The sequence below is a fragment of the Orcinus orca genome, chromosome 1, assembly GCF_937001465.1.
Source record: "Orcinus orca chromosome 1, mOrcOrc1.1, whole genome shotgun sequence".
NCBI lineage: Eukaryota > Metazoa > Chordata > Mammalia > Artiodactyla > Delphinidae > Orcinus > Orcinus orca.
Window position 1 is genome coordinate 194,869,390 of NC_064559.1, and position 25,582 is coordinate 194,894,971.

The following is a 25,582-nucleotide window of genomic DNA, read 5'->3' on the forward strand; positions in this document are numbered from 1 at the left end:
TTTACAGTCATCCTTTGTCTCTGGGGACAGAGGACCAGGACACTGAGGATGCAAGAAGTAAATGACATTCAGAAGCAAAGGAAAGAAATCATTTGCCCTTAGAAATAAGGAAAGGCTGTGTGATAGTTGAAAACAAATCAGGATCATCTGGAGTTCCTGTTTGTTTGATTTTTGGCAATGTATTCTATCCTGTTTTGAAGAGAATAGGCTCCTGGGCTTTATTACTATGCCAGCAAATTTGGCAGTAGGTGGAGGGGGCAGCAGCTTTCAGTAGAGGTGCTGCTGTCACTGTTAGGAGTTTAGAATTTTTATGTAGGAAAGGTTCTAGGCTATGCAAAGGAAGGTGTGTGTGTGTGTGTGTGTGTGTGTGTGTGTGTGTGTGTGTGTGTGTGTGTGTGTGTGTGTGTGTGTGTGTGTGTGTGTGTGTGTGTGTGTGTGTGTGTGTGTGTGTGTGTGTGTGTGTGTGGTGGGTGGAGGGGCAGGGCAGAAGGTCTGTGGGCCAGTCCTGATGCTGTTTGAATAGCAACCACACTTAATGTTCGTAGACTGATTGTCTTTCTGAAGTGTGTGGTGCGGGGAGAGAGAGCTAAAGCTTCTGCCATGCCCACCCAAGCCATCCCTTGGGTGCTGCCCCTGGTACAGATCCTTTTTTCTACTTCTTTTCTAGCTGTTTTCATTGCTTATCAATAATTCTTCTCTCTTAGGTCTTAACTGGCTTGAGACTTCAAGCCCTCGTCTTCTTTAAAGCCAGTTTAAAAAGCTATCATTTTATTACTTCTTCATCTTAATTCTAGCCTTTTCTAGCTCCCTAGGAGGATGGAGGTAGGGGTAGATTCTGTATCTGTATGTATGTTACGTGGTTGGTGGTGGAGGTGTGGAAATTGGATTAAAGGGACCAACAGGGCTTCCCTGGTGGCGCAGTGGTTGAGAGTCCGCCTGCCGATGCAGGGGACACGGGTTCGTGCCCCGGTCCGGGAAGATCCCACATGCTGCGGAGCGGCTGGGCCCGTGAGCCATGGCCGCTGAGCCTGCGCGTCCGGAGCCTGTGCTCCGCAACGGGAGAGGCCACAACAGTGAGAGGCCTGCATACCGCAAAAAAAAGGGACCAACAGCCTGGGAAGGAGGTCACAGGGTGGTCTGTGGGATATGTAAGAGAGGGATGGGCAGTTGTCATGAAAGGAGGGGGATAGTGTGAGTGTAAGACGATGTACAAAAGCTTTAGTTTTGCCACTAGCTTAGAAGCCATTTTTCTGTTCTTCCTCAGGACTGGGATGGACAGAAGTTTGACCCAGATCTTCCACCTTCATTTACTCTTCTCCAATGTTAGGGGTAAGATTCAATGGGTTAGGAGGCTTTTCAGCCCCCTTGGAGAAAGTTTATTACAAAACCAGGGGTAAAGTTTGCAGACAGACTCTGTTTTTGTTCTAATTGATATTGAGTAGTTCAGGGCTGTTTTGAGGACCAAGTCTAGAAGGCACCCCAGTGAGAGTCAGCATGATGACTTGGCTTTTTGTAGTTGGACAGACTTGGGTTTAAACCCTGCCTGTCACTTACTCACAAGCTGTGAGACCTTGGACAAGTCACTTGTTGAAATTTAGATTCTTCATCTATAAGGGGGTAACATTATTGTGTTATTGTCTGGTGTAAAACATAAAACATATTGCCCAGGGTGTGGTGGATACTTCACAGATGTTTGGTTTTATTATTTTTTTCCTTACGCATATTCCAGAACATCTTATTTTTAGTAGAATCCCAGCTTTAGCCCTAAGCAATTGTGTGACTCAGCCTTTCCAAGCTTTAGTTTCCTTCCTTAAAATGTGGGCATTTAACTAGTTGATTTCTGAGATCCTTCCTGAATGTAAGCTGTCATACGAATTTTTAGACTATTGGGGAATGTATAGGTCTGTTAATTTTAGGAACAACAATGTAGTCTATCCTGGGACCATCTCATCCAGTAGGAAAGGGGAAGTCTGCTAGAGCCAAACTCCCTCTCTCCCCTGAGGAGAGAGATAGCCAGCTTCCTTCAGAGTCAGGATCTGCACGCAGATTCTCCCTTATCTCTTTCTGACACTGCAGTGTATGTGAAGGTCTTTGGGAGAGGCCTTTGGGTCAGCCCAGTCTTGGTGCAATTCATGTTTTACCTATCTTTTCCCTTCTGTTTATATTCTCTCCAGGTCAAGAGGCAACTGCCATTAAAAGATAGTGAGTTGACTGTTGCCAAGACAACAAGCATCAGGGGAGCAGCCAGAAGCATTGACAGAAAGCCTAAATTACCTAAATGGTAAGTATGTTGTACAATGTTGTAGAGCCACACTGATAGGATTGGGTGGTTTCTGAAGTCTCTACAATTTTACCATCATTACAAGAGAGGGAGGAAAGTCAGTATTTGTTGATGACCTATTCTGAACCAAGTACTGTGTTAAGTACCTCACATGTTTTCTCATTCAATCCACCCAGCCAACCTTCAGAAATAGGCCTAGCTACCATTTACTGAACACTTACTATATGCTAGGCATAGTCCTGTTCGACAGACATTATCTCCCTTAATATTTACACCAGCACTATGAGGTCAGTGCTGTTATTTTCACCACAAGGAAGTGAGCTTAGAGAGGTCAAATGACTTCTCCAAGTTCATACAAGTAGTAGATGGTAGGACTAGATTTTAAACCTGGGTTATTTTCATTGCACTATAATGCTTCTCTTTTGTGAAAGTTACTTTTTGGTTGAGGCAGTGACTGACAGCTAGTTCTTTTCCTAGCCCTTTCCGGATTGTGTATGCCAGTATCTTACTGGTGTTGTTGACTGAGGCAGTGGAGAGTACTAATGAAATAGAAGAAACTAGAGCAGTGAGTGGCCGGAGGACCTAGTGGTCTTGGTCACCAGCGGTAGCTGTTTAATAGTTAGAACAAGGTTCTCTGGGAAGGAAGAGCAATGGGGCAACCAGAGAATGAGTCTGGGAAATGGGTTCTAGGCGTAGGAGTGATTGGACATAGGAAAGGAATCTTAACAAGACCTCTCACTCTCATGGGAACCCCTCCTGGAAACAGGCATAGTTTGGGACAGGCTCTTCTTGAGGGAGTGGGAAACTTTGAGGCAAATTCTTGCCCTGTTCGTTGGTTCAGGTTTCTTGTTCTGTTCCTTTCCCTGGAGGATTTTTCCTACCCCAGGGAACTGGGGAGATAATGAAATTCATTTCTGGTTGGGTGGGGTGGCAGCCAGTATTCATTTGTTCATTGATCTTTCTGAGGGTACTTTAGTCTCTCTTTATTGGAGCACCAATGTTTTTTCAATATACTTGGTGAATTTGGGAGGGGGCAGTAATCATTTTCATCAACAAAATTTATTACACATACCTCTTATACATAGCGTGTTTTGCTATATACTGGGACTTATGTTCTGATGGTACCACTTACCACGTGGCTAAGTGTCCAGCCTTAAACAAAACAGGAAAAAAAATCCTTGTTCTCAAGGATTATATTCTAATGGGTAGAAATATTTTAAAAAATGAATAGCTAGATGTAAATAAATAAGTAGATAAATAAACAACACCCATAGGTGATAGTTGCTCAGAAGAACCAACAGCAGGGTAAGGTGGTAATAGGGAGTGATGGGGAGCTGAGAGATTGTTACTTTATGTAAGGTCATCAGGGAAGGCCTCTGATGAGGTGATATTTTAAGCCAAGATCTGAAAGAAGTGAGGAACACACCCAGGGAAATACCTGGGAGAAAAGCATCCCAGGCAGAGGGAACAGCAAATGTAAAAGCCCTGAGGTATCAGTGTGACTTGTTCTGTCCAAGTCCCGACAGGGCCGCCAGTGTACTGGAGTGGAGTTAGTCGGGAAAGAACAGTAGGGGATGAAAGCAGAGAAGTAATGGGACTCAGATCACCTAGGGCCTGAGAGCGGGGGTAAGACCTTTGGAGTGGATTTTATTTATTTAAAAAAATATTTATTTGTTTGTTTGTTTGTTTGCTGCATTGGGTCTCAGTTCCAGCACACAGGATCTTTTGTTGTGGTGCGCAGGCTCTTCGTCACAGTGCGTGGGCTTCTCTCCAGTTGTGGCGCATGGGCTTCTCTCTAGTCGTGGCACGCTGGCTCCAGAGCTCATGGGCTCTGTAGTTGTGGTGTGTGGGCTTAGTTGCCCCGCGACATGTGGGATCTTAATTCCCTGACCAGGGATCGAACCAGCGTCCCCTGCATTGCAAGACGGATTGTTAACCACTGGACCACCAGGGAAGTCCCTGGAGTGCATTTTATTCTGAGCGAGATGGGAGCCACTGGGGAGGGGACAGTGGAGGAGAGACATGATTTGACTTACGTTTTAAAAGGCTTATACTCTGTTTGCTCTTGGGGAACAAGACTGTGGAAGGTGGGGTAAAGTGGGCATCAGCGGAAGCAGGGAGACCAGGTAGGAAGCTTTTGCCTTCGTTAGGGCAAGGATGATGGTGGCTCAGACTAGGGTGGCAGTGCTGTGTAGCCAGAAAGGAATGGTTTCTGGACATATTTTTTTTGAAGGCAGAGTCAAATTCTAATTCTCTCTGTAGAGATGTTTGATTTATCTGGAGTTAACCTCTAGGTCACATGGGCTTGAGGGTATCATTGGAAACTTGACAGTGATCTCTGGTAAAATTCTAAACCTGATTGAGCGAAGGATAAGAACACAGGGATGACCGTAGACATCACTAAGAGTAACTCAAGCTAACTGATAATTTTTTTTTCTTTAAGTTTTGCTGTGATTTTACTTAAATTGTAAAACCAGTACAAGTTTGTTATTGAAGTATTAGAAAACAAAGGAAAAAAATCATACCATCCAGGGGTAATTACTATATATATAGCACTTTGATGTATATTAGGGCAATTCGTTTTTGAAAAGGTTCCTAGGCTGGGGGATCAGGAATATGCTACAAAGGTAATATGTCTTAAGTGCTAAAATTAGGTATTTAACATTTTCTCATGTGATCCTAAGACAAAGAAAATTTGGGGCTGGCTTGCATGCAAAGGATATACAAGTACTGATTAATGGATTGATGTTTATCTAGAGGGGTTGTTTTTAGTGGCATTCTGGAGGGCTGTTCTTGGTTATATTTTGTTTAACAATTTGAAAATCAATTTGGATGAAGATACAGAAGAGACATGCCTGTTAGATTAATAAATAGTGAGTGAATGCTTATAAACTGGAAGGTGTAGAAAATACTTAGACAATTGAAACTATTGATTGAAACCAACTTTCAAGTTGAAATGAAAAAAAAAAGGTAAATAATGTAAGCTTAAGATGGACCAATCAACCAAAAATAGTAAACGAAAAATTTCACATATAAACAATTTATAAGTTTTGAATTGCATGCTCTTCTGAGTAGCGTGATGAAATCTTGCTCCGTCCTCTTGTCCAGTTGACCCTTGAACAACGTGGGTTTGAACTGTGCGGGTCCATTTATATGCGGATTTTTTCTATAGTAAGTACTACAGTACCGCACGATCTGCAGTTGGTTGAATCTACGGATGCAGGACTCAGGATACAGAGGAACTGCATGTATGGAGGAACTGCCTCTATGAAGGGCCAAGTGTAAGTTATACATGGATTTTGAGTGCTCGGAAGGTCGTTGCCCCTAACCCTCACATTGTTCAAGGGTTAACTGTATAGGAAAAAACATAATACATAGAGGGTTCTGTACTGTGTGTGGTTTCAGGCATCCACCAGGGGTCTTGAAACATATCCCCCGTGGGTAAGGGGGGGATACTCTATCTAGAGGTTTTAGGGCTGTGCACTTTTTGTTGGGGGAGGGCCTGTTTGAAAAGGCTTCAGAATACTGCAGTGACAGATGATCACCGTCAGAATGGTGCAGGGGAGGCTTGGAAGGAAGAGGAAAAGGGAGAAAGGGGGAATTCTAAACTTGGTCCTCAAATATTACCGCCTCAGCCTCTGCACTTGCTGTGAGATTTCAAGGGCTTCTCTGTTGCACTCAACCATATCAGTTACCTGCTCTGCTCCTCCCCTTGTGCCTGTCGTGTCAGTACTGCTGAGTTACTTAAAGTTCCCCAAATGCAGCATTGTTTTGTTTGCCTGCCCTCCCTTCCTTCCTCCCTGTAAACAATTACTTTATACCCTGTATGTACCACTGTTCAAAGTGCTGGAGAGACAGCAGTAAAAAACAGCTGCAAATACAAAAAAACATGTCTGATCTCATAGATCTTACAATCTAGTAAAAAGAGTCACACGGTAAATAAATTCTCAAGCAATTAAGTGGTAAAATGTGCTAAGAAGGAACAAGTAGAATATCTTACCTTAGAGCTGTCCGAAGATGAAATGAGCTGCCTTGGGAGGAAATGAGTACCCTTCCTGTCATTGAATAGGAGCTGAATGACTACTTGCTAGATAATTTCTTCATTGAGTGGGAAGTTGGATCAGATGATCTCTAAATCCTTTCCAACCTGGAGAATCTCTACATACTAGTTGGGCTCCCAGCCCTGAGGTTTGCATATCTAAAATACATGAATTTGTGATTCTGGGAAAAATCTTTTTAAGTCCAGAAATTAAATAGAAACACTCAAGAAGTGCTGGTGAGATGTGGACAGCTGAAGGTTTTAAGACAGGTAACTAGAAATTGTCAGGAGGAAGCTGCTTTAAAATAGTTTTCCCATTTTCTTTAGATCAGGGACTGGCAAACTGTGGTCCACAGGCCCACTGCCTTTTTGTTTTTTTTTTGGTACGCGGGCCTCTCACTGTTGTGGCCTCTCCCGTTGTGGAGCAGAGGCTCCGGATGCGCAGGCTCAGCGGCCATGGCTCACGGACGCAGCCGCTCTGCGGCATGTGGGATCTTCCTGAACCGGGGCACGAACCGGTATCCCCTGCATCGGCAGGCGGATTCTCAACCACTGCACCACCAGGGAAGCCCTCCACTGCCTATTTTTGTAAATAAAGTTTAGTTGAAACACAGCCATGTCATTTGCTTATGTATTGTGTGTGGCTGCTTCACACTACAATGGCAGAGTTGAGTAGTTGGGACAGAGACCTTAGGCCTTACAAAGCCTAAAATATTTGCTATCAAACTAAGTTGTATACTTATATGGATACTATCAAACTTTACAGAAAAAGTTTGCTGATCCCCTACTTTAAATGACTGTTGGGAACAGGAAGTGAATCATGGCAGCTGTGTTGGGGGAAAGGGCAGGGCAAGTTTGATTCTGTACTATTTCAGACCTTCCTGGCCCACTAGGACAGGAAAAAGAACCAGCCTCCAAAATGCTGGATAGGGCCACTTGGAACTGGGTTCAAGACCTTTGGCAGAAAGGAGGTCTGAATGAGAGACAGTGATATATCTTTCTAGTATGAGTTGGAACTGAGTTAGACACTGGTATGTGTGTTGGGCGGGGGGAGGAAGTTGGCATTAAAGAATGGACTACTCGTCCCTTTCTTCACTTTCCCATGATTTCTGAGGCTTAATATAAACAATTTCCTTCCCACACCCCACTCTTGGGTACAATTAATCACTTCTGAGCTTCTAGTGCACATATATCAGGTGGTGAAATGTACTAAGTGAAAAGAAGCAGAGTGGGTGCTATGTTTTGTGAGATGGTCAGGGAGGCCTCTTTTTTTTATATATATATATTATTTTTATTTTTCACTTATATCTCAATAAAGCTGTTATAAAACATATATAATAAAAATATTAGGAAATAAATCCAGCAACATATAAAAACATAACACATAATCAAGTTTGGTTTATCCTGTGAATGCAAGGTTGGTTTAACATTTCAAAAAATCACTTTAATTCACAATATTAATTGAATAAAGGAGAAAATCAACATGATCATTTAAGTTGATGCAAAAGAAAACCATTGGATAAAATTCCACACCCTACATGATTAAAAAGAAAAAAAATCAGCTAATTAGGAATGAAGAGGTACGTCCTCAATCTGATGAATGACATTTACCGGAAAACCTCTAGTAAACATTATAAGTAACATTGAAATACTGAATCCTTCCCCCACCCAAGGTCAGTAGCGAAGCAGTATGTCCACTCTCATCATTTTACTTCAACATTGTATTTGGGGAAAATAAATGTCTCACAATTTGGAAAGGAAAAGGCTAAATAGTCATTATTTGCAGAAGATATACCATATGTGTAGAAAATCTAAAGGAATCTGCAACAGTTACTAGAAATGATAAGTGATTTTAGCAATATCACCTAATATAGTTAATGTTTTTTTTTCAGGTGCACATATTTATTTTTAAAATAAATGTATTTATTTGTTTTTATTTATTTATTTTTGGCTGCATTGGGTCTTCGTTGCTGCACGTGGGCTTTCTCTAGTTGCAGTGAGCGGGGGCTACTCTTCGTTGCGGTGCATGGGCTTCTCATTGTGGGGGCTTCTCGTTGTGGAGCATGGGCTCTAGGTGCACGGGCTTCAGTAGTTGTGGCATGTGGGCTCAGTAGTTGTGGCTTGTGGGCTCTAGAGCGCAGGCTCAGTAGTCGTGGCGCACGGGCCTATTTCCTCCGCGGCATGTGGGATCCTCCCGGACCAGGGCTCGAACTCATGTCCCCTGCATTGGCAGGCAGATTCTTAACCACTGCGCCACCAGGGAAGCCAGGGAGGCCTCTTTATTTATTTATTTATTTTTGGCGGTATGCGGGCCTCTCACTGTTGTGGCCCCTCCCGTTGCGGAGCACAGGCTCCGGACGCATAGGCTCAGTGGCCGTGGCTCGTGGGCCCAGCCGCTCCGCGGCATGTGGGATCTTCCCGGACCGGGGCACGAACCCGTGTCCCCCTGCATCAGCAGGCGGACTCTCAACCACTGCGCCACCAGGGAAGCCCCTCTTTATTCTTATTTTATAATTGGTTCTAGCTTTCTGATTCTTGAAGTCAAGGGTTGGGTCTTAATGATCTCTCTCTAGCACTTGGCAAAATGCTGGGTGCATTACAGATGTTCCATAGATGTCTACTAAATAAATGCATTTTACCTGGATAAACATACTTGATGGGGAGTGCAGGAAGACTGGAAAGAGAGGCATCTGTCTCTTCCCTTTGTGGATGGTCCTGGAGGTAGCAAAGCATTTCTTTCTCTGGCTGTGCTTAGAGCCAAAAGGTCAGAGATAAGTGAAACTCTAACCTCATTTTCAATCCATTTCCTTATTTATTACCCTGGGTAGAAGGGCTGATTTTAGTGAGTCTCTCTTTTGAGGAGGATTCTGCCTAGTGAAACTTACCTTAGGTATGCACAGGACTTTTCAAAGAGATTTTGCTGACTTTAACTTTTGCTGTGAGGTAGGTGGGGTTGATATTCTTTTATTTTTTCAGAGGAAGGGTCTGAGACATGAAGAAGATCAATGACTTGGCCAAACAGGGTAGCATTCTTTTTTTTTTTTTTTTTTTGGGTAGCATTCTTAAAGGAATATGGTCTTTGGAACTAGACTTGGGTTCACCATCTGGCTGTCGTTACTAGCTGTGTGACCTTGGGCAAGTTTGAGGGTAACGATCCCATAAGGTTATTGTGAAGGCTGAGTAGAATAATAGTAATAGCTACTGTTTGTTGTGACTTATGTGCAAGGCATTCTGCTAAGTGCTTTACATGCCGGGGGATTACATATTGTCTTTGGATGAGAAAACCTCAGAGAAGTAATTTGTTCAAGTAGATAGATCTGGGATTCCTAGAGAAAGCATGTATAGTAAGTCCTTACTATATTGTCTGTAGTATAGTCATGCTCAATTTGGGGTTGTCCTTTATTTGTTCCCTTTATACCTTTCTGTTTTTATCAGTCTATGTATAATCAGAATGCCTCACTTTGTAAAAATGCTCAAGAATTTGTAGGGAAGTGCTTTTACACAATGGGAAGAGTCCTGGGTAGAGTCAGGAGACTAAAGTCCTTGGCTTTGCTAAGTTGCTGGAGAAATATTGAGTCTCAGTTCCTTCATTTTTAAAATAAAGGGATTGGACCAAACAGGCAGTTTATTTTAAATAAAAGCGGTAGAACTCTTTCGTGAGTCATTTGGGGGAAGACCAATATGTTAAGAAGCTGAAATCGGTTGCTTTGGTTGACTGAGTGAGAGAGGGAGCCTGACTCAGCCTGCTCAGACCTTCGCCCCTGCTCTCTTTTCCCAGGTGACTCTGGAAGGGGTTTGCTCAGTCTGGTTTGAAACTCAGTGGACTAAATGATCTTTTAGCTGTGTTTTGGCTGTGAAATCCCATTCTAAGGAGTGGAAGAAGATCCAGAAATATTTTCTGCTTCAACACTTCCTCCAATAATTAGAACCTCTATGAGTGGTGTGGTTTTCTGGTATTTATGTCATATTTCCATGGCATAGACCTGAAAGCCAGATGGGTCATTGTCCAACGGGAGAAGCACTGTGCAAGTGGCTTGGGGCTTGGGACAAGACCTTTCAGAGCATTACCACGGGACTTGATATCTGTGCTGGCTGTATCTGTTATTGTTAGTTGTTTTCTCCATTTGTAATCCATGAGTAAGTAGCTCCTCGACATCATTTTTATTATTTTCTGTTAATGGTTAGTGCCAAAGGGCTGACCAGCCATTTAATAATTAGGGGGCTCATTCAGCCCTATTCATTCATTGAATTTTAAGCATTAATTTATGTGCTAGGCTTCCTGCTGGGTGCTGAGAATACAGTGGTGAAAAAGAAACAAGTTGGAGAGATAAAATGAATAAATAAAACTTGAATACATTGTGATAAGTGCTGTGATGGGACCAATACAGCAGACTAAAGCGCAAGAAAGAGGCGCCCTGATCTAGCCTAGGGGTTCAGGAAGGAGGTGCTCCAGGAGCTTCCAGGAGGAGGTACTGCCTAAGGTGGGATTTGAAAAACTGAAAAGGAAGTATTATCAAGCTAGTGAAGGCCTGGAGGTGAGAGAGAGTGCAAGGTTTGTGGAACGTCGTTTGAAGACGAGGCTGAAGGGGTAGGCAGGGCGGGTCGTTAGAACTTCACATGCCGTGTGGGGAGTGTAGGCTTTGTCCTGAGCAATAAGGCCCTTTAAAGGATTTTGAGCAGTGGCGTGTGATAACTCTCTTCTCTATATATTTCAGTAAGTATTTGCTGTATATTCAGTGAGTTTTGCTTTTTCATTCCTTGTGCTACCCTGGTTGATTCATATCAGAGTCTTGAATAGAACATATAAAATTGGCACTAAAAGCCAAATGAATAAAAAAGCAGTGTAATTCCTGGACTCTGCTAATTCAGAAATATCATTTATAGATGGGGCTGTACTTAAGTTTAACATTTTCCTCTCTAAGAAAGAGATTTGTTTATGTAGTATAAATAAGACTTGTTGAGGAGAATGTCTGTTTGGGGTAAGCTGTTTTTTTTTTTTAAACAACTTAAGATATAATTTATGTATCATAAAGTTCCTCTCTTTAAAGTATACAATTTAATGACTGTCTAGCATACTTATGAGGATAAGCTGTTTTAAAGCTCTTTGTATTATAGAAGCATCATTTGTCCTCCAATAACTGCTATGCCACTACAGATCTTTTGTATCTACTCATTTAAAAGTGGTTTATGGCTCCTACTTTTAGTTCAGTCCCCCATCCCCTCCACCCTGTGTATAAAATTGGTAGTTAAGGGGCTTCCCTGGTGGCGCAGTGGTTGAGAGTCCGCCTGCCGATGCAGGGGACACGGGTTCGTGCCCTGGTCTGGGAAGATCCCACGTGCCGCAGAGCAGCTGGGCCCGTGAGCCACGGCCGCTGAGCCTGCGCGTCCGGAGAGGCCACAACAGCGAGAGGCCCGCGTACCGCAAGAAAAAAAAAATTGGTAGTTAAGAATTTTTTTTTTTTACTGTACCACTAGGCAAAAGGCCAAAAACAAGGTTTTTTTTTGTATGTAGGAAAAGTAGATGGGAATAAGGGAAATGGTTTCTTTCTTATAAAAAATATATAGATGTAGGGTTTTTTTTTCCTCTCCGTTTTTGGGAATGAGGAAGCCTGTAAGCTGGAAAAAGGAGGAGAAGGGGAGACCAAAGGAGGCACAGGTGAGAAGAGACAGAGAAAGACAATACCCAGGGAAGCCGAGTGGTGGAGAGGGAAGAATAGTCAGGGAGCTGGGCGATGGAGAGGCTGGGAGGGAGGCAGGCCCTGTAATTTCCAACGCCGCGGAGGCCTTGGTGTTTTTTAAAAGCTGAGCATGGGCTCCACCTGGTGGCTCTAGGCTTTAAGTGCAATTGATGGAGGAGATCTTGGGGTTGGAGAGAAGTGGCATTTAGCATCTCCTCAAATCCTGCTTAAGGTCGTTTCTCTTTTGCCCTGAGCTTTCTCATGGGGTCATTGTTGAGTCCATTTTTCTCTCAAATGGAGGCTGTTTTTCTCTTATGGCTCAGACCTTGTTCCCTCCATCCTTTCTCCTAGGTTTAAATCTAATATCAGACTGCATCACCCAGTGCCCTTATTGTTGCTGTCATATTGAACCCCAGGGTCACTGCCTCTCATTTCTCGATGACTATAGTTTCTTGTTTAATGTCACAATTTGCAGCACTAGCCCTGTTAATTTGTGGGCTTTCAATGTACAATTCAGGAATCCTTGCAACACCTTTGCCTCTCAGTATTTCTCTCTTCCAGTGATCTCACCCCTCTCTGTAGCTGGCATTCCCAGAATCATACTTTAGTTTTTTAACTTACAAAAAGTTAAGACTACTTTTTTGGAGCAGTTTTCGATTCACAGCAGAATTGAGGGGAAGGTACAGCAATATCCCATATACCCCCTGTCTACTTCCCTCCTCAGGTTCCCCCCCATTATCAACATCTCCCATGTACATTTGTTACAGTTGATGAACCTCCACACACATCATGTTCACCCAAAGTCCATAGTTTGCATTCGGGTTCACTCTTGGTGTTGTACATCCTGTGAGTTTGGACAAATGTATAATGACATGTATCCACCATTGTAGTATCATACAGAGTAGTTTTACTGCCCTGAAAATCCTCTGTGCTCTGCCTATTTATACCTTAGTTCTTGACATTATCAATTACTGCAACTCCTTGATAGTTTCAATTCCCTGAGATCCCTCTCTGATTACCGTCTCCTATCTTTCAAGCTCATTCCTCCTAGTACCCTGACTCCAACAATCCTTCAATCCTCATTGGTACCTTCAATTCATTGGTCCTATTACATTTTCACTGTTCTTCACATGTTCTTGATGTTCGTGTTTCTCTTTACTGAAGCTCCCTTGTGCACACCTATAATTTCCTCACTCTTTTCTTGCTTTGTTACATTTGCAAACTTCCAACCCTGTTTTCAGTCCAATTCTCTCTCTCTGTGCCTTCACCTGGTCAGCAGAACAAGACTGAATATAAAAATACAACCTTGCTGATTGGTTTCACTTTAAATTATAACCATGAATTTCAAGTGGGCCCTTAATGTTGCCTGGCAATCATTCTATTTTCCATTCACCTAGATGACCATTTCTGAAACCTGTACTACTCTACCCCCTGCCCTTGTCATCATTTTAAGATGATGATCTTGCTTTCTACTTCAGTGAAAAAGCAAAAACAGTCAGAAGAGAACTTTATTAGACTACTACCACCACACCTTCCTTCCTACCTACCCACTAACACTTGTACCCATATACTCTGCCTTCCTGCCTCTTATAGATGAACTATCTGTGCTTTTTTTGTTGTTTTTGTAATATTATTTTTAAAAATTTGTCTTATTGAAGTATAGCTGATTTACAATGTTGTGTTAGTTTCTGATGTACAGCAAAGTGATTCAGTTACGTATATATATGGTTTATTACAGGATATTGAATATAGTTCCCTGTGCTATACAGTCGGACCTTGTTGTTTATCCATTCTGTATATAATATTTTGCATCTTACCTGTGCTGCTATTGCTACATCATATGCCTGAGTATGTTTAGTTTCTTAAGAAACCACCAAACTGTCTTCTAAAAGTGGCTGTACCATTTTGCATCTTCACTAGCAAGGAGAGTTCCTGTGGTTCACATCCTTACTAGCATTTGGTGTAGTGGTAACTTTAAATTTGCATTTCCCTGATGACAAGTGATGTTGGAGCATCTTTTCATAAGCTTATTTGCCACCTGTAGGTCTTCTTTAGTGAAGTGTCTGTTAAGGTATTTGGCCCATTTTAAAATCAGATTTTCTTATTGTTATCAGATATGTCCTTTGCAAGTTTTTTTTCCTTCAGTCTGTGGCTTGTCTTCTCATTCTCTTGACATTGTCTTTTGCAGAGCAGTTTTTAATTTTAATGAAGTTCATTTTATCGATTACTCCTTTCATGAATTGTACCTTTGGTGTTGTATCTAAGAAGTCACAGCCAAACCCAGGGTCACTAGGTATTCTCCTTATGATATCTTCTAGGTGTTTTATAGTTTTATCTATGACATTTAGGGCTGTGACCCATTTCAAGTTAGTGTTTGTGAAGGATGTAAGGTCTGTGTCGATATTGATAGTTTTGCACGTGAATGTCCAATTTGTTCTAGCACCATTTGTTGAAAAGACTGTCTTTCTGTTGTATTGCCCTTGCTTCTTTGTCAAAGGTCAGGTGACCATATTTCTGTGGGTCTATTTCTGGGCTCTCTGTTCTGTTCCATTAATCTATTTGTCTTTTCTGTCACCAGTATCACACAGTCTTGAATATTGCAGCTTTTATAGTGAGTCTTGAAGTTGGGTAGCATCAGTTCTCCAACTCTGTTGTTCTCCTTCAATGTGGCATTGGCTGTACTGGGTCTTTTGCCTCTCCATGCAAATTTTAGAATCCATTTGGCTATATCCACAAAATAACTTGCTGGGATTTTGATTGAGATTGCATTGAATCTAGAGGTCAAATTGGGAAGAACTGAGTTTGGATAATATTGAGTGTTAGAATCCACGAACATGGAATATCTTTTTATTTATTTAGTTCTTCATCAGAGTTTTGTGGTTTTCTTCATATAGATCTTGTACATATTGTGAGATTTACACCTGTGTATTTCATTTTAGGAGGTGCTAATACAAAGGGTATTGTGTTTTCAATTTTGAATTCCATGTGTTCATTGCTGGTATATACAGGAAATTGATTGACTTTTGTATGTTAACCTTATATCCTGCAACCTTGCTATAGTTATAATTGCTTATTAGTTCCAGTTTTTTTGTTGATTCATTTAGATTTTCTACATAAGACAGTCATATCATCTGTGAACAAAGACAGTTTTATTTCTTCTTTCCCAATCAGTATACCTTTTCTTCTCTTTTCCTGTCTTACTGTGTTAGCTAGGACTTCAGTAAATTTTGAGAAGCTGTGATAGGAGGGGACATCCTTGCCTTGTTCTTGATCTTAGCGAGAAAGCTTTGGACTTCCCACAATTAGGTATGATGTTATCTGTAGGGTTTTTTTGTAGATGTGAGGAAGTTCCCCTCTGTTCCTACTTTGCTAAGAGTTTTTATTATGAATGGGTATTGAATTTTGTCAAGTGCTTTTTTGCATCTATTAATATGATCATGTGATTTTTCTTCTTTAACCTGTCAGTGTGGTGGATTTCATTTATTGATTTTTGAATACTGAACCAGCCCTGCATACCTGGGACAAATCACGCTTAGTTGTGGTGTATAATTATTTTTATACAGTGTTGGATTTCATTTACTAATATTTCATTAAGGATTTTTGTATCTGTGTTCATGAGAGATATTGGGCTGTAGTTTTCTTGTAATGTCTTTGCTTTTGTTGTTAATGTAATGCTGGCATCAAAGGACAAGTTAGGAAGTATTCCCTTTGCTTCTCTTTTTGGAAGAGGTTGTAGATACTTGGTATAATTTCTTGGTATAATTTCATCAGTGAAATGATGGGCCTGGTGCTTTCGGTTTTGCAAGGTTATTAAATATTGATTCAATTTATTTAATAGATACAGGTCTATTAAGATTGTGTTTTTCTTCTTGTGTGAGTTTTGGTAGATTGTGTCTTTCAAGAAATTGATTTCATCTAAGCTATCAAGTTTGTGTGCATAGAGTTATGCATAATATTCCTTTATTATCCTTTTAGGGTCCATGGGATCTGTAGTGATGTCCCTCTTTCTTTTTTTAAAAAAATATTTATTTATTTGGTTGTGCCAGGTCTTAGCTGTGGCAGGTGGGCTCCTTAGTTGCGGCAGGTGGGCTCCTTAGTTATGGCATGCGAACTGTTAGGTGCGGCATGCATGTGGGATCTAGTTCCCTGACCAGGGATCAAACCTGGGCCCCCTGCATTGGGTTATTAGTAATTTGTGTTTTCTCTCTTTTTTTTTTCTTAGTTAGCCTGGCAAGAGGCTGATTGATTTTATTGATATTTTCAAAGAACCAGCTTTTGGTTTCATTGATTTTTTTTCTCTATTGATTTTCTGTTTTCAGTTTTATTGATTTCTACTCTAATTTTTATTATTTCTTTTCTTCAGCTTACTCTGGTTTTAATTTGCTCTTCTTTTTTCTAGTTCCCTAAGATAGGAGTTTATTGATTGTAGATCTTCATTCTTTACTAATATATTCATTCAGTGCTATAAATTTGCCTCTAAGCATTGCGTTTGCTATACCCCACGACTTTTGATAAAGTTGTATTTCGTTTTCATTTGGTTCAAAATACTTAAAACATTTCTCTTGAGATTTCTTCTTTGACCCATGTCAAAGAAGTGTGTTGTTTAATCTCCACATATTTTGGAATTCCAGCTATCTTTCTGGTACTGATTTCTAGTTCCATTCCATTGTGGTCTGGGCATAGACATTGTATAGTTTCTTTTAAACTTGTTTGGGTGTGTTTTATGACCCAGAATGTAGTCTGTCTTGGTGAATGTTCCATGTGAACTTGAGAAGAATGTTTATTTTGTTGTTGGATGAAATAGTCTATAGATGTCCATTATATCCAGTTGATTGATGGTGTTGCTGAGTTCAGCTATGTCCTTACTGATTTTCTGCCTGCTGGATCTGTCCATTTATCACAGAGAGGTGTTGAACTCTCCAACCATAGTAATTGATTTATCTATTTCTCCTTGCAGTTCAATCAGTTTTTGCCTCACATATTTTGATGCACATACACATTAAGGACTATTGTCTTCTTGGAGAATTGACCCCTTTATCATTATGTTATATCCCCCTTTCCCCTTGATAACATTCCTTGTTCTAAAATCTGCTATCTGAAATTAATGTAGCTACTCCACCTTTCTTTTGATTAGTGTTAGATGGTATATCTTTCTTGATCCTTTTACTTTTAATCTATATATGTCTTTATTAAAATTTAAAGTGGGTTTTTTTTAAAAAAAATTATTTATTTATTTTTGGCTGCATTGGGTCTTCGTTGCTGCACCTGGGCTTTCTCTAGTCGTGTGAGTGGGGGCTACTCTTCACCGTGGTGCGCAGGCTTCTCACTGTGGTGGCTTCTCTTATTGCGGAGCATGGGCTGTAGGCGTGTGGGCTTCAGTAGTTGTGGCATTATTGCTATTATTATTTTGAAAAATTATCTGTTAGATAAATTAAGAATAGGAACAATTAAAAATTTTATTTTACTTGGACTTATTCCTTCTCTAATGCTCGTCCTTTTTTTTTTATGTGTTCTGAGTTTTTGACCTATATCATTTTCCTTCTTACTGAAGAACTTCTTTTACCATTTTTTGTAAGGTGGGTCAACTGGCAACAGGTCCCCTCAATTTTTATTTGTCCTAGAAAGTCTTTACTTCTCCTTCACTTTCGGAATTGACTTTTTTTAAATTTATTTTTTATTTTTGGCTGTGTTGGGTCTTAGTTGCAGCATGCGGGATCTTCGTTGCAGCATGTGGGATCTTTTGTTGTGGTGCATGGGTTCTCTCTAGTTGTGGTGCATGGGTTTTCTCTTTCTAGTTGTGGTACACAGGCTCCAGAGCGCATGGGCTCTACAGTTGTGGCATGTGAGCTCCAGAGTGCATGGGCTCTGTAGTTTGCAGCACGTAGGCCCTCTAGTTGAGGCACACGGGCTCAGTAGTTGTGGCGCGTGGGCTTAGTTGCCCTGTGGCATGTGGGATCTTAGTTCCCAACCAGGGATCAAACCCGCATCTCCTGCGTTGGAAGGTGGATTCTTTACCACTGGACCACCAGGGAAGTCCCTCTCCTTCACTTTTGAAGGATAATTTTGTAGGGTACAGCAGTCTACATTGGTGGTGTTTTTCTCTCAACATTTAAAATATTTCACTCTACTGTCTTGTCACTTGCATGATTTCTGAGAAGTCAGATGCTAATTCTTATCTTTGTTCCTCTGTAGGTAAGGTGTTTATTCCTCTGGGTTCTTTCAGGATTTTTCCTTTATCTTTGATTTTCTGTAGTGTGAATATGATATGCCTTGGTGTTTTCGTTTTTAGCATTTATCCTGCTTGGTGTTCTGAGCTTCCTGAATCTGTGGTTTGGTGCTGACATTAATTTGGGGAAATTCTGTCATTGCTTCAAATTTTTCTTCTCTTTCTTTCTTCTTCTGGTATTCCCGTTACACATGTGTTACACTTCTGGTAGTTATCCCACACTTCTTGGATATTCTGTTCCATTTTTTTGCAGTCATTCTCTCTCTTTGCTTTTCAGGTTTAGAAGTTTCTACTGACATATCCTCAAGCGCTGAGATTCTTTACCAGCTGTGTCTAGTTTACTAATGAGACAAAGGCATTTTTCATTTCTGTTGGTGTTTTTGATCTCTAACGTTTCTTTTTGATTCTTTTCTGTAATTTCTATTTCTTTTCTTACATTACCCATATGACCTTGCATGTTGTCTAATTTTTCCATTAGAGTCTTTAGCATATTAATCATAGTCATTTTGAATTTCTGTCTGAATTCTAACAGCTCTTCCATATCTGAGTCTGGTTCTGATGCTTGCTCTGTTTCTTTAAACTGTGTTTTTGTCTTTTATTATGCCTTGTAATTTTTTGTTGAAAGCTGGACATGATGTCCTGGGTAAAAATAACTTAGGCAAGTAGGCCTTTAGTGATGTTGTGGTATAGTGTTGGGGAAGGGGAAGTATCCTGTTGTCCCATGATCAGGTCTCAGTTTTTAGTAAGCCTGGGCCCCTGGGCTATGAATTTCACAAGTGCTTCTCAATGTCAGGTCCTACGTGCCACCCCTCTCCCTACCCCATCCCCTAGGTGGTACAGGATGGCTGGAGTTGGGCATATTCCTTCCACCATGTAGAAAGTTAGAGGTAGCTGGAGTTGGGTATTTTCCTTCCCCCAGGTTAGTTAGGCTCGGATAAGACTCTAATAGGTTAGACCCTGGTTTCAAAATGGTTAATTTACCCTCCTCCAGCTGGAAGCATGAGGGGATTTTTTCCCATCTTCACTGTGGGAACCTGGTACAGCTCCTGGAGGTAAAGCTCACAAAATGTGGTGCATCCCCCACCTAAGACTGAGACACCCTCTGTTGTTTTTGACTCCCAAAGTTGTCCACCCTGAGCCTCGAGAAGTTTGTCAGTTGCAGTTTAGGTTTTCCTACCCTGGTATTAGTTCCTGTGGAGGTTTCTACTCCTGCATTTCTGCTCTGGTAAATTGTGTTCTCTGTATCCACTTGTCTGTTTAACTTTGGGGGAAGCAGTTTTCTCTGTAACCTCAATTCTCTGATGGATCTAAGAAGAGTTGTTGATTTTGTTTGTTCAGCTTTTTACTTGTTAGGAAGAAGTGATGACTTTAGAAGCTCCTTACATGCTGGGCCAGAAACTGAAAGTATACCCTACCATCTCTATGTATTTTACTTCTTTTGTGCCTTAACGTTTTTAAAAATTATTTTTTATTTTGGCAAAAGCATAACATAAAATGTATCATCTTAACCATTTTTAAATGTACACTTTTTTAGTAGTGTTAAGTATATATACACACTGTTGTCCAACCAATCTCTGGAACATTTTTTATCTTGCAGAACTGAAAGATAAAAATGGTTCTATACCCATTGAACAACAAGTCCCTATTTCCTCTTTCCCTCAGCTTCTGGCCATCACCATTCTACTTTGTTTCTATGAATTTGACTATTCCAGGTACCTCATATAAGTGAAATCATATAGTATTTGTCTTTTGTGACTGGATTATTTCACTTAGTATAACGTCCTCAAGGTGCATCCATGTTGAAGCGTCAGAATTTCCTTCCTTTTTAAGATTGAATAACATTTCATTGTACGTGTAAACCACATTTTGTGTATCCATTCATCCACTGATGGACATTTAGGTTGCTTCCACCTTTTGGCTCTTGTGAAAATGCTACTATGAACATAGGTATGGGGACTTCCCTGGCGGTCCAGTGGTTAGGACTCTGCGCTTCCACTGCAAGGGGCCTGGGTTTGATCCCTGGTTGGGGAAGTAAGATCCCGCAAGCTGCACAGTGTGGCCAAAAGAAAAATTTAAAAAAAACAGGTGTGCAAACATCCCTCTGAGATCATTCTTTCATTTTTTGGATATATATCCAGAAGTGGAATTGCTGGATCATATGATAATTAGTTTTTGATTTTTTGAGGAACCACCATCATGTTTTTCCATAGTAGCTATAGCATTTTCCCACCAACAGTGTACAAAGGTTCCAGTTCTCCACATCTGTACACTTTGTTTTTTGATAGTAGTCGTCCTTGGATATCATCTTTGAAGAAATGTCTATTCAAGTCCTTTTCCCATTTTTAAATCAGGTTCTTTTTCGCTGTTAAGTTGTAGAAGTTCTTTATATATTCTGCTTATTAATGCCTTATCAGATATATGATTAATATCTATTCTTAACAAGGTCTAAAGTTAGTTATAACAACACTATCCTCTTCGCAAAGAATATAACATTCTAAGAACACTTGAATTCTGATTTCTCTCTTTATGATTTACATGTTATTATTGTTTAGTGTTTCAGTTCCACTTTGGGGAGAAGGAGCAGGATAAAACCAATCCCTAATTGATTTTTATTGTTTAACTGAATCAATCAGTGCTTGTCTGGGTTAATTTCTTTTCCTTCTTGCATCTAATGCCTTCTTTAAATGATCAGTTTCTGTATTCTGAAGTACGTCTATCAATAGTTTTTTCAGTGATAAACACTTAAATTTTTATTTTCCTTTTATTTGTTCTTAAAGTGTTTCTGACTAATTATATCTCTCTTTCATAGTTTCTCTTGGTATTTACTTCTAGGAGATTTACTTCTAGGTTAGTTATTTTCTCTTAGAACTTTTAAAGATGTTATATCATGTCTTTTTGTTTTGTTTTGTTATGTCTTTTATCTTCTTGATGTCCACTTAAAAGTTTCTGCTGAGAATCCAGTTCAGTTGTTATTTCTTCATAGACTATTTGCTCCCCCCCACCCCTTACTGCTTTTAAAATACCTTGTGGTATTCTGCTGTATCCTTATGATGCTTCTAGGTGCAGATTTTATTTTTATCCTTCTTGGGTTGGACTTTGCTTCCTGAATATCGAACAGTTGGTCATGTAAATGAGGCATTTTTGTGTCTTTTTGCCATGCTGCCATTGGTGGCATTCTTCATTAGGGTGAAACTAGGCATCAGCCATAAAGAACCAGTGTTTTCTTGCAGGTTTAGTCAAATTCAGTCATTCAACAAATTTCAACACCTGCCATGTTCTAGGCACAAGAATTACATATGGGAACTCTTTACAACTGGGAGTTGAAGTAGAGGTTTTAGATTTGCTGCCTGACATGCTTTCTGCTTTTCTTCTGTAGACTGATAATGGTCTCGAGCTGCCAAAGAAGGTTGTGGATGCCAAGAGAAAGGTAACCGTTTCTCATCCCCTCGAGTGGAACTGGGTGCCTCTAGGAGCCCACATTGGCTGGCAGTAGACATGGCTGAATTTACAAGCTACAAGGATACTGCTTCCAGCCGCCACCTGCGGTTTAAGTTACAGAGTCTAAGCCGCCGTCTTGATGAGTTGGAGGAAGCCACAAAAAACCTCCAGAAAGCAGAGGATGAGCTCCTGGATCTCCAGGACAAGGTGATTCAGGCGGAAGGCAGCAACTCCAGCATGTTGGCTGAGATTGAAGTGCTGCGTCAGCGAGTGCTGAGAATCGAAGGCAAAGATGAGGAAATTAAGAGAGCAGAGGATCTCTGTCAGCAGATGAAGGAGAAACTTGAGGAGGAGGAAAACCTCACCCGGGAGCTAAAATCTGAGATTGAGCGGCTTCAGAAACGAATGGCTGAACTGGAGAAGCTAGAGGAGGCCTTTAGCAGGAGTAAGAATGACTGTACCCAACTGTGTTTGAGCCTGAATGAGGAGAGAAACCTGACAAAGAAAATCTCCTCTGAGCTGGAAATGCTCAGGGTCAAAGTGAAAGAACTAGAATCTTCTGAGGACCGGCTGGATAAAACTGAGCAGAGTTTAGTGTCAGAGTTAGAAAAGCTGAAATCATTAACTCTGACCTTTGTAAGTGAGAGAAAATACTTGAATGAAAAGGAGAAAGAAAACGAGAAACTGATAAAAGAGCTCACTCAAAAATTGGAGCAGAACAAAAAAATGAACCGAGATTATACAAGGAATGCTTCTAACCTTCTGGAAAGGAATGACCTACGAATTGAGGATGGTATCTCTTCCACACTGCCGTCCAAAGAATCAAGAAGGAAGGGAACTCTGGACTATCTAAAGCAGGTAGAGAATGAAACAAGAAACAAATCAGAAAATGAAAAGAACCGAAATCAGGAAGACAACAAAGTAAAAGACCTTAACCAAGAGATTGAGAAACTTAAGACACAAATCAAGCATTTTGAATCTTTGGAGGAAGAGCTTAAGAAAATGAGGGCCAAAAATAATGACCTTCAGGATAATTACTTAAGTGAACAAAATAAAAACAAACTCTTAGCCAGCCAGCTGGAGGAGATAAAGCTACAAATCAAGAAACAGAAAGAATTGGAGAACGGGGAGGTAGAAGGGGAAGATGCTTTCCTGTCCAGCAAAGGCAGGCACGAGAGGACTAAGTTTAGAGGGCATGGGAATGAGGCACCTGTGTCCAAGCAGACACCCCGGGAACTGTCCCCTCAGCATAAGCGGGAAAGGCACCGAAACAGGGAATTTGTTCTCAACAATGAAAACTATCCTCTGAGCAACAGGCAGGTTTCTTCTCCCAGCTTTACCAACAGGAGGGCAGCCAAAGCTTCCAACACAGGGGCAGGTGCAGACAGTGGGACTCAGGAGACAAAGAGAACTGAAGATCGATTCGCATCTGGCTCCTCTCAGAGTGAAGGGAAGAAGTCCAGGGAACAGCCGTCAGTGCTTAGCCGCTACCCGCCAGCTGCCCAGGAGCACAATAAAGTTTGGAAGGGCACTCCCAAGCCAGGTACTGAGAGTGGGCTGAAGGGGAAAGTAGAGAAGACGACACGAACATTTAGTGATACCACCCATGGATCTGTTCCCAATGACATATCAGGGAGAGGTGACAAGGCTTCTGACACCTCCACCGAGGCCCTCTTTGGCAAGAGGGGGCAGGTGCCTGGCAATGGAAGTCAAATAACTCAGGCTGCAGACTCTGGCAGTTCTAAGGCCGTGGGAGCTCTGGCAACATCTAGAAGATCTTCCTCAGAAGGGCTTTCTAAGGGGAAAAAGGCTGCCAACGGCCCAGAGGCTGATACCAGTTTCCCAAATTCCAAGGCTCCACCTTTATCAAAGTATCCTTATAGCTCCAGAAGCCAAGAGAACATCCTTCAGGGCTTTTCAACCCCCAATAAAGAAGGAGTTGATCAACCCATAGCAGTTGTGATGGAAGACAGTAGTCAGCATGAGGCCCTGAGATGTCGAGTCATCAAATCCAGTGGCAGAGAGAAGCCAGACTCAGATGATGATATGGACATGGTGTCTCTTGTTACTGCCAAATTGGTAAACACAACCATTACTCCAGAGCCCAAGCAACAGCCCAACTCTAGAGAAAAGGCCAAATCCCGAGGGGGACTTAGAACCTCCCTCTTTGAGAATGATAAAGATGTGGGAACAGAAAATGAATCTGGGAAACCTGTCAGAGCCTGCACCAATGCCATGGAGCTCCCAGAGGCCAATGGTGCCGGGGTAAAAAGCCAGCGGCCCTTTAGCCCCAGAGAGGCCTTGCGATCTAGAGCCATCATCAAACCTGTCATCATTGATAAGGATGTGAAAAAAGTCATGGGAGGATCTGGAACCGAGGCCACATTGGAAAAACAGAAGTCTACTTCCAAACCAGGGCCAAACAAAGTGACAAGCAGTATAACTATCTACCCCTCTGACAGCAGCAGCCCGAGAGCTGCTCTAGGCGAGGCCCTGCGGGAGAGGCACACATCCACCAGCAACATCCAGGTTGGGCCACCAGAGCTCACGTCGGTTAGTAACCATGTCAGCTCCCCCTTTGAGCTCTCCATTCACAAACATGACATCACCCTGCAGTTCACAGAAGCTGAAAGAATGGGAGATGGGGCCCCGAAGAACAGGCCAGAAACGGTGGTCTCTCGGAGCAGCATTATAATCAAGCCATCAGATCCTGTGGAGAGGAATAGCCATGCACCCACAGCGGAGACAATCAGGTGGAAAAGCCATAGTGGCCCCTTAGAAGTGGGCTCGTCAGATGCCAGACACGTTACTGTGAGAAATGCCTGGAAGAGTAGGCGAGACTTGAACTCTTTGGAAGACCCCCCAACTCGAATAGGTAAAAATGTGGAATCTACCAACACCTACATCCAGAGATCTTCCACAGACTATTCAGACCTTGAACAGCCCAGCTCATACCTTTTTGAGCAGGGCACTCGAAGGGTAGGCAACTCAGGGGATGCCCCCGAGCTCTCCTCCAGAAGGACCCAAAGCAGCCTCACCGTGTCAGAGGTGCTCACTCGTCGGAATCGGGTAGGAGATACTGTCACGGCTGAAGCCTGGAACCACTTGGCAGGCATGGTAAGTCCCACTTCTTTCCCTCTCTCCTGTTCTCCTTCCACTTTCCCCTTTTCTCCTTTACTTTCTTTTTTGTTCCCCTCTGCCCTGGCCTGTGTGACTCAGGATTATGGAGACTGGGGCTGAGAAACACTGAATAGAACTGGGTAGTTCAGAGAACTGTTGAAAATAATGTGGATTTGGCCTTAAAGAAGAATGAAGTACCTTGAAGAAGGTATTTGGCAGAGAGCAGCATGAATTTCCAAAATCTTTTTCCCAATTTGTCTCCTTCATTTTGCCTTCACATATGAAGGCTACAAAAAAGGAGAGAGATGTGGCCTCTGTTCTCTTGGTTTGCCAGGGTCGCCAAGGGAGCTCCCCTTATAGCCCCACAGAGCAGTACCTAGAAGCACAAGAATCAGCTGCAGCTGTTGGGAGGCTCCGGGTTAAAGGAGGAAGCACAGTGGCTTTCTGTAGAGCAGAGATGGAGCCAAGGAAATGAGTTCTTTGGCTGCCTCAGTTCAGGCAGATCTTTGCCAGCTGCTGGCATGTAGGGGCTGAGGAGAGCTGGGGCTTACACTGGGCCTACCTGGATAAGCTTTATGCCCGAGCATCACTTTTTGTCCCAGACACCTATGTAGCCCATTATGTCATCAGTCTGAGGGCAGGGCTGGTTCAGTGTGGCTTGTTACTGGATAGACAAATCTAGAATCTCTCCTTATATGAGGGTCAGAGTGCCAGAACAACATATGAAGGGGAAGCCCCCAGGAGTGTCTTTTAGATGTGAGTCCTGTGATGAAGAAAGATGTTTTTGACCTAGAGATTGT

General features: G+C 41.8%; 1 protein-coding gene across 5 annotated transcripts in view; it reads left to right on the forward strand.

Moving 5' to 3' along the window:
* The window catches only part of LUZP1 (leucine zipper protein 1), an 80,923-nt gene that overhangs the window by 50,242 nt on the left and 5,099 nt on the right, over positions 1-25,582 (forward strand). For 2 of the 5 annotated variants that reach the window (XM_049696709.1, XM_049696730.1), the window contains exons 2-3: positions 2,175-2,281; positions 21,601-24,779. In XM_049696709.1, coding sequence (XP_049552666.1) covers positions 21,720-24,779 — 3,060 coding nt within the window. In that variant the 5' untranslated portion in view covers positions 2,175-2,281; positions 21,601-21,719. Of the gene's footprint in view, positions 1-1,264; positions 1,330-2,174; positions 2,282-5,453; positions 5,563-21,600; positions 24,780-25,582 lie in introns of all 5 variants that reach the window. The other 3 variants (XM_049696734.1, XM_049696737.1, XM_049696720.1) reach the window with 3 other exon arrangements.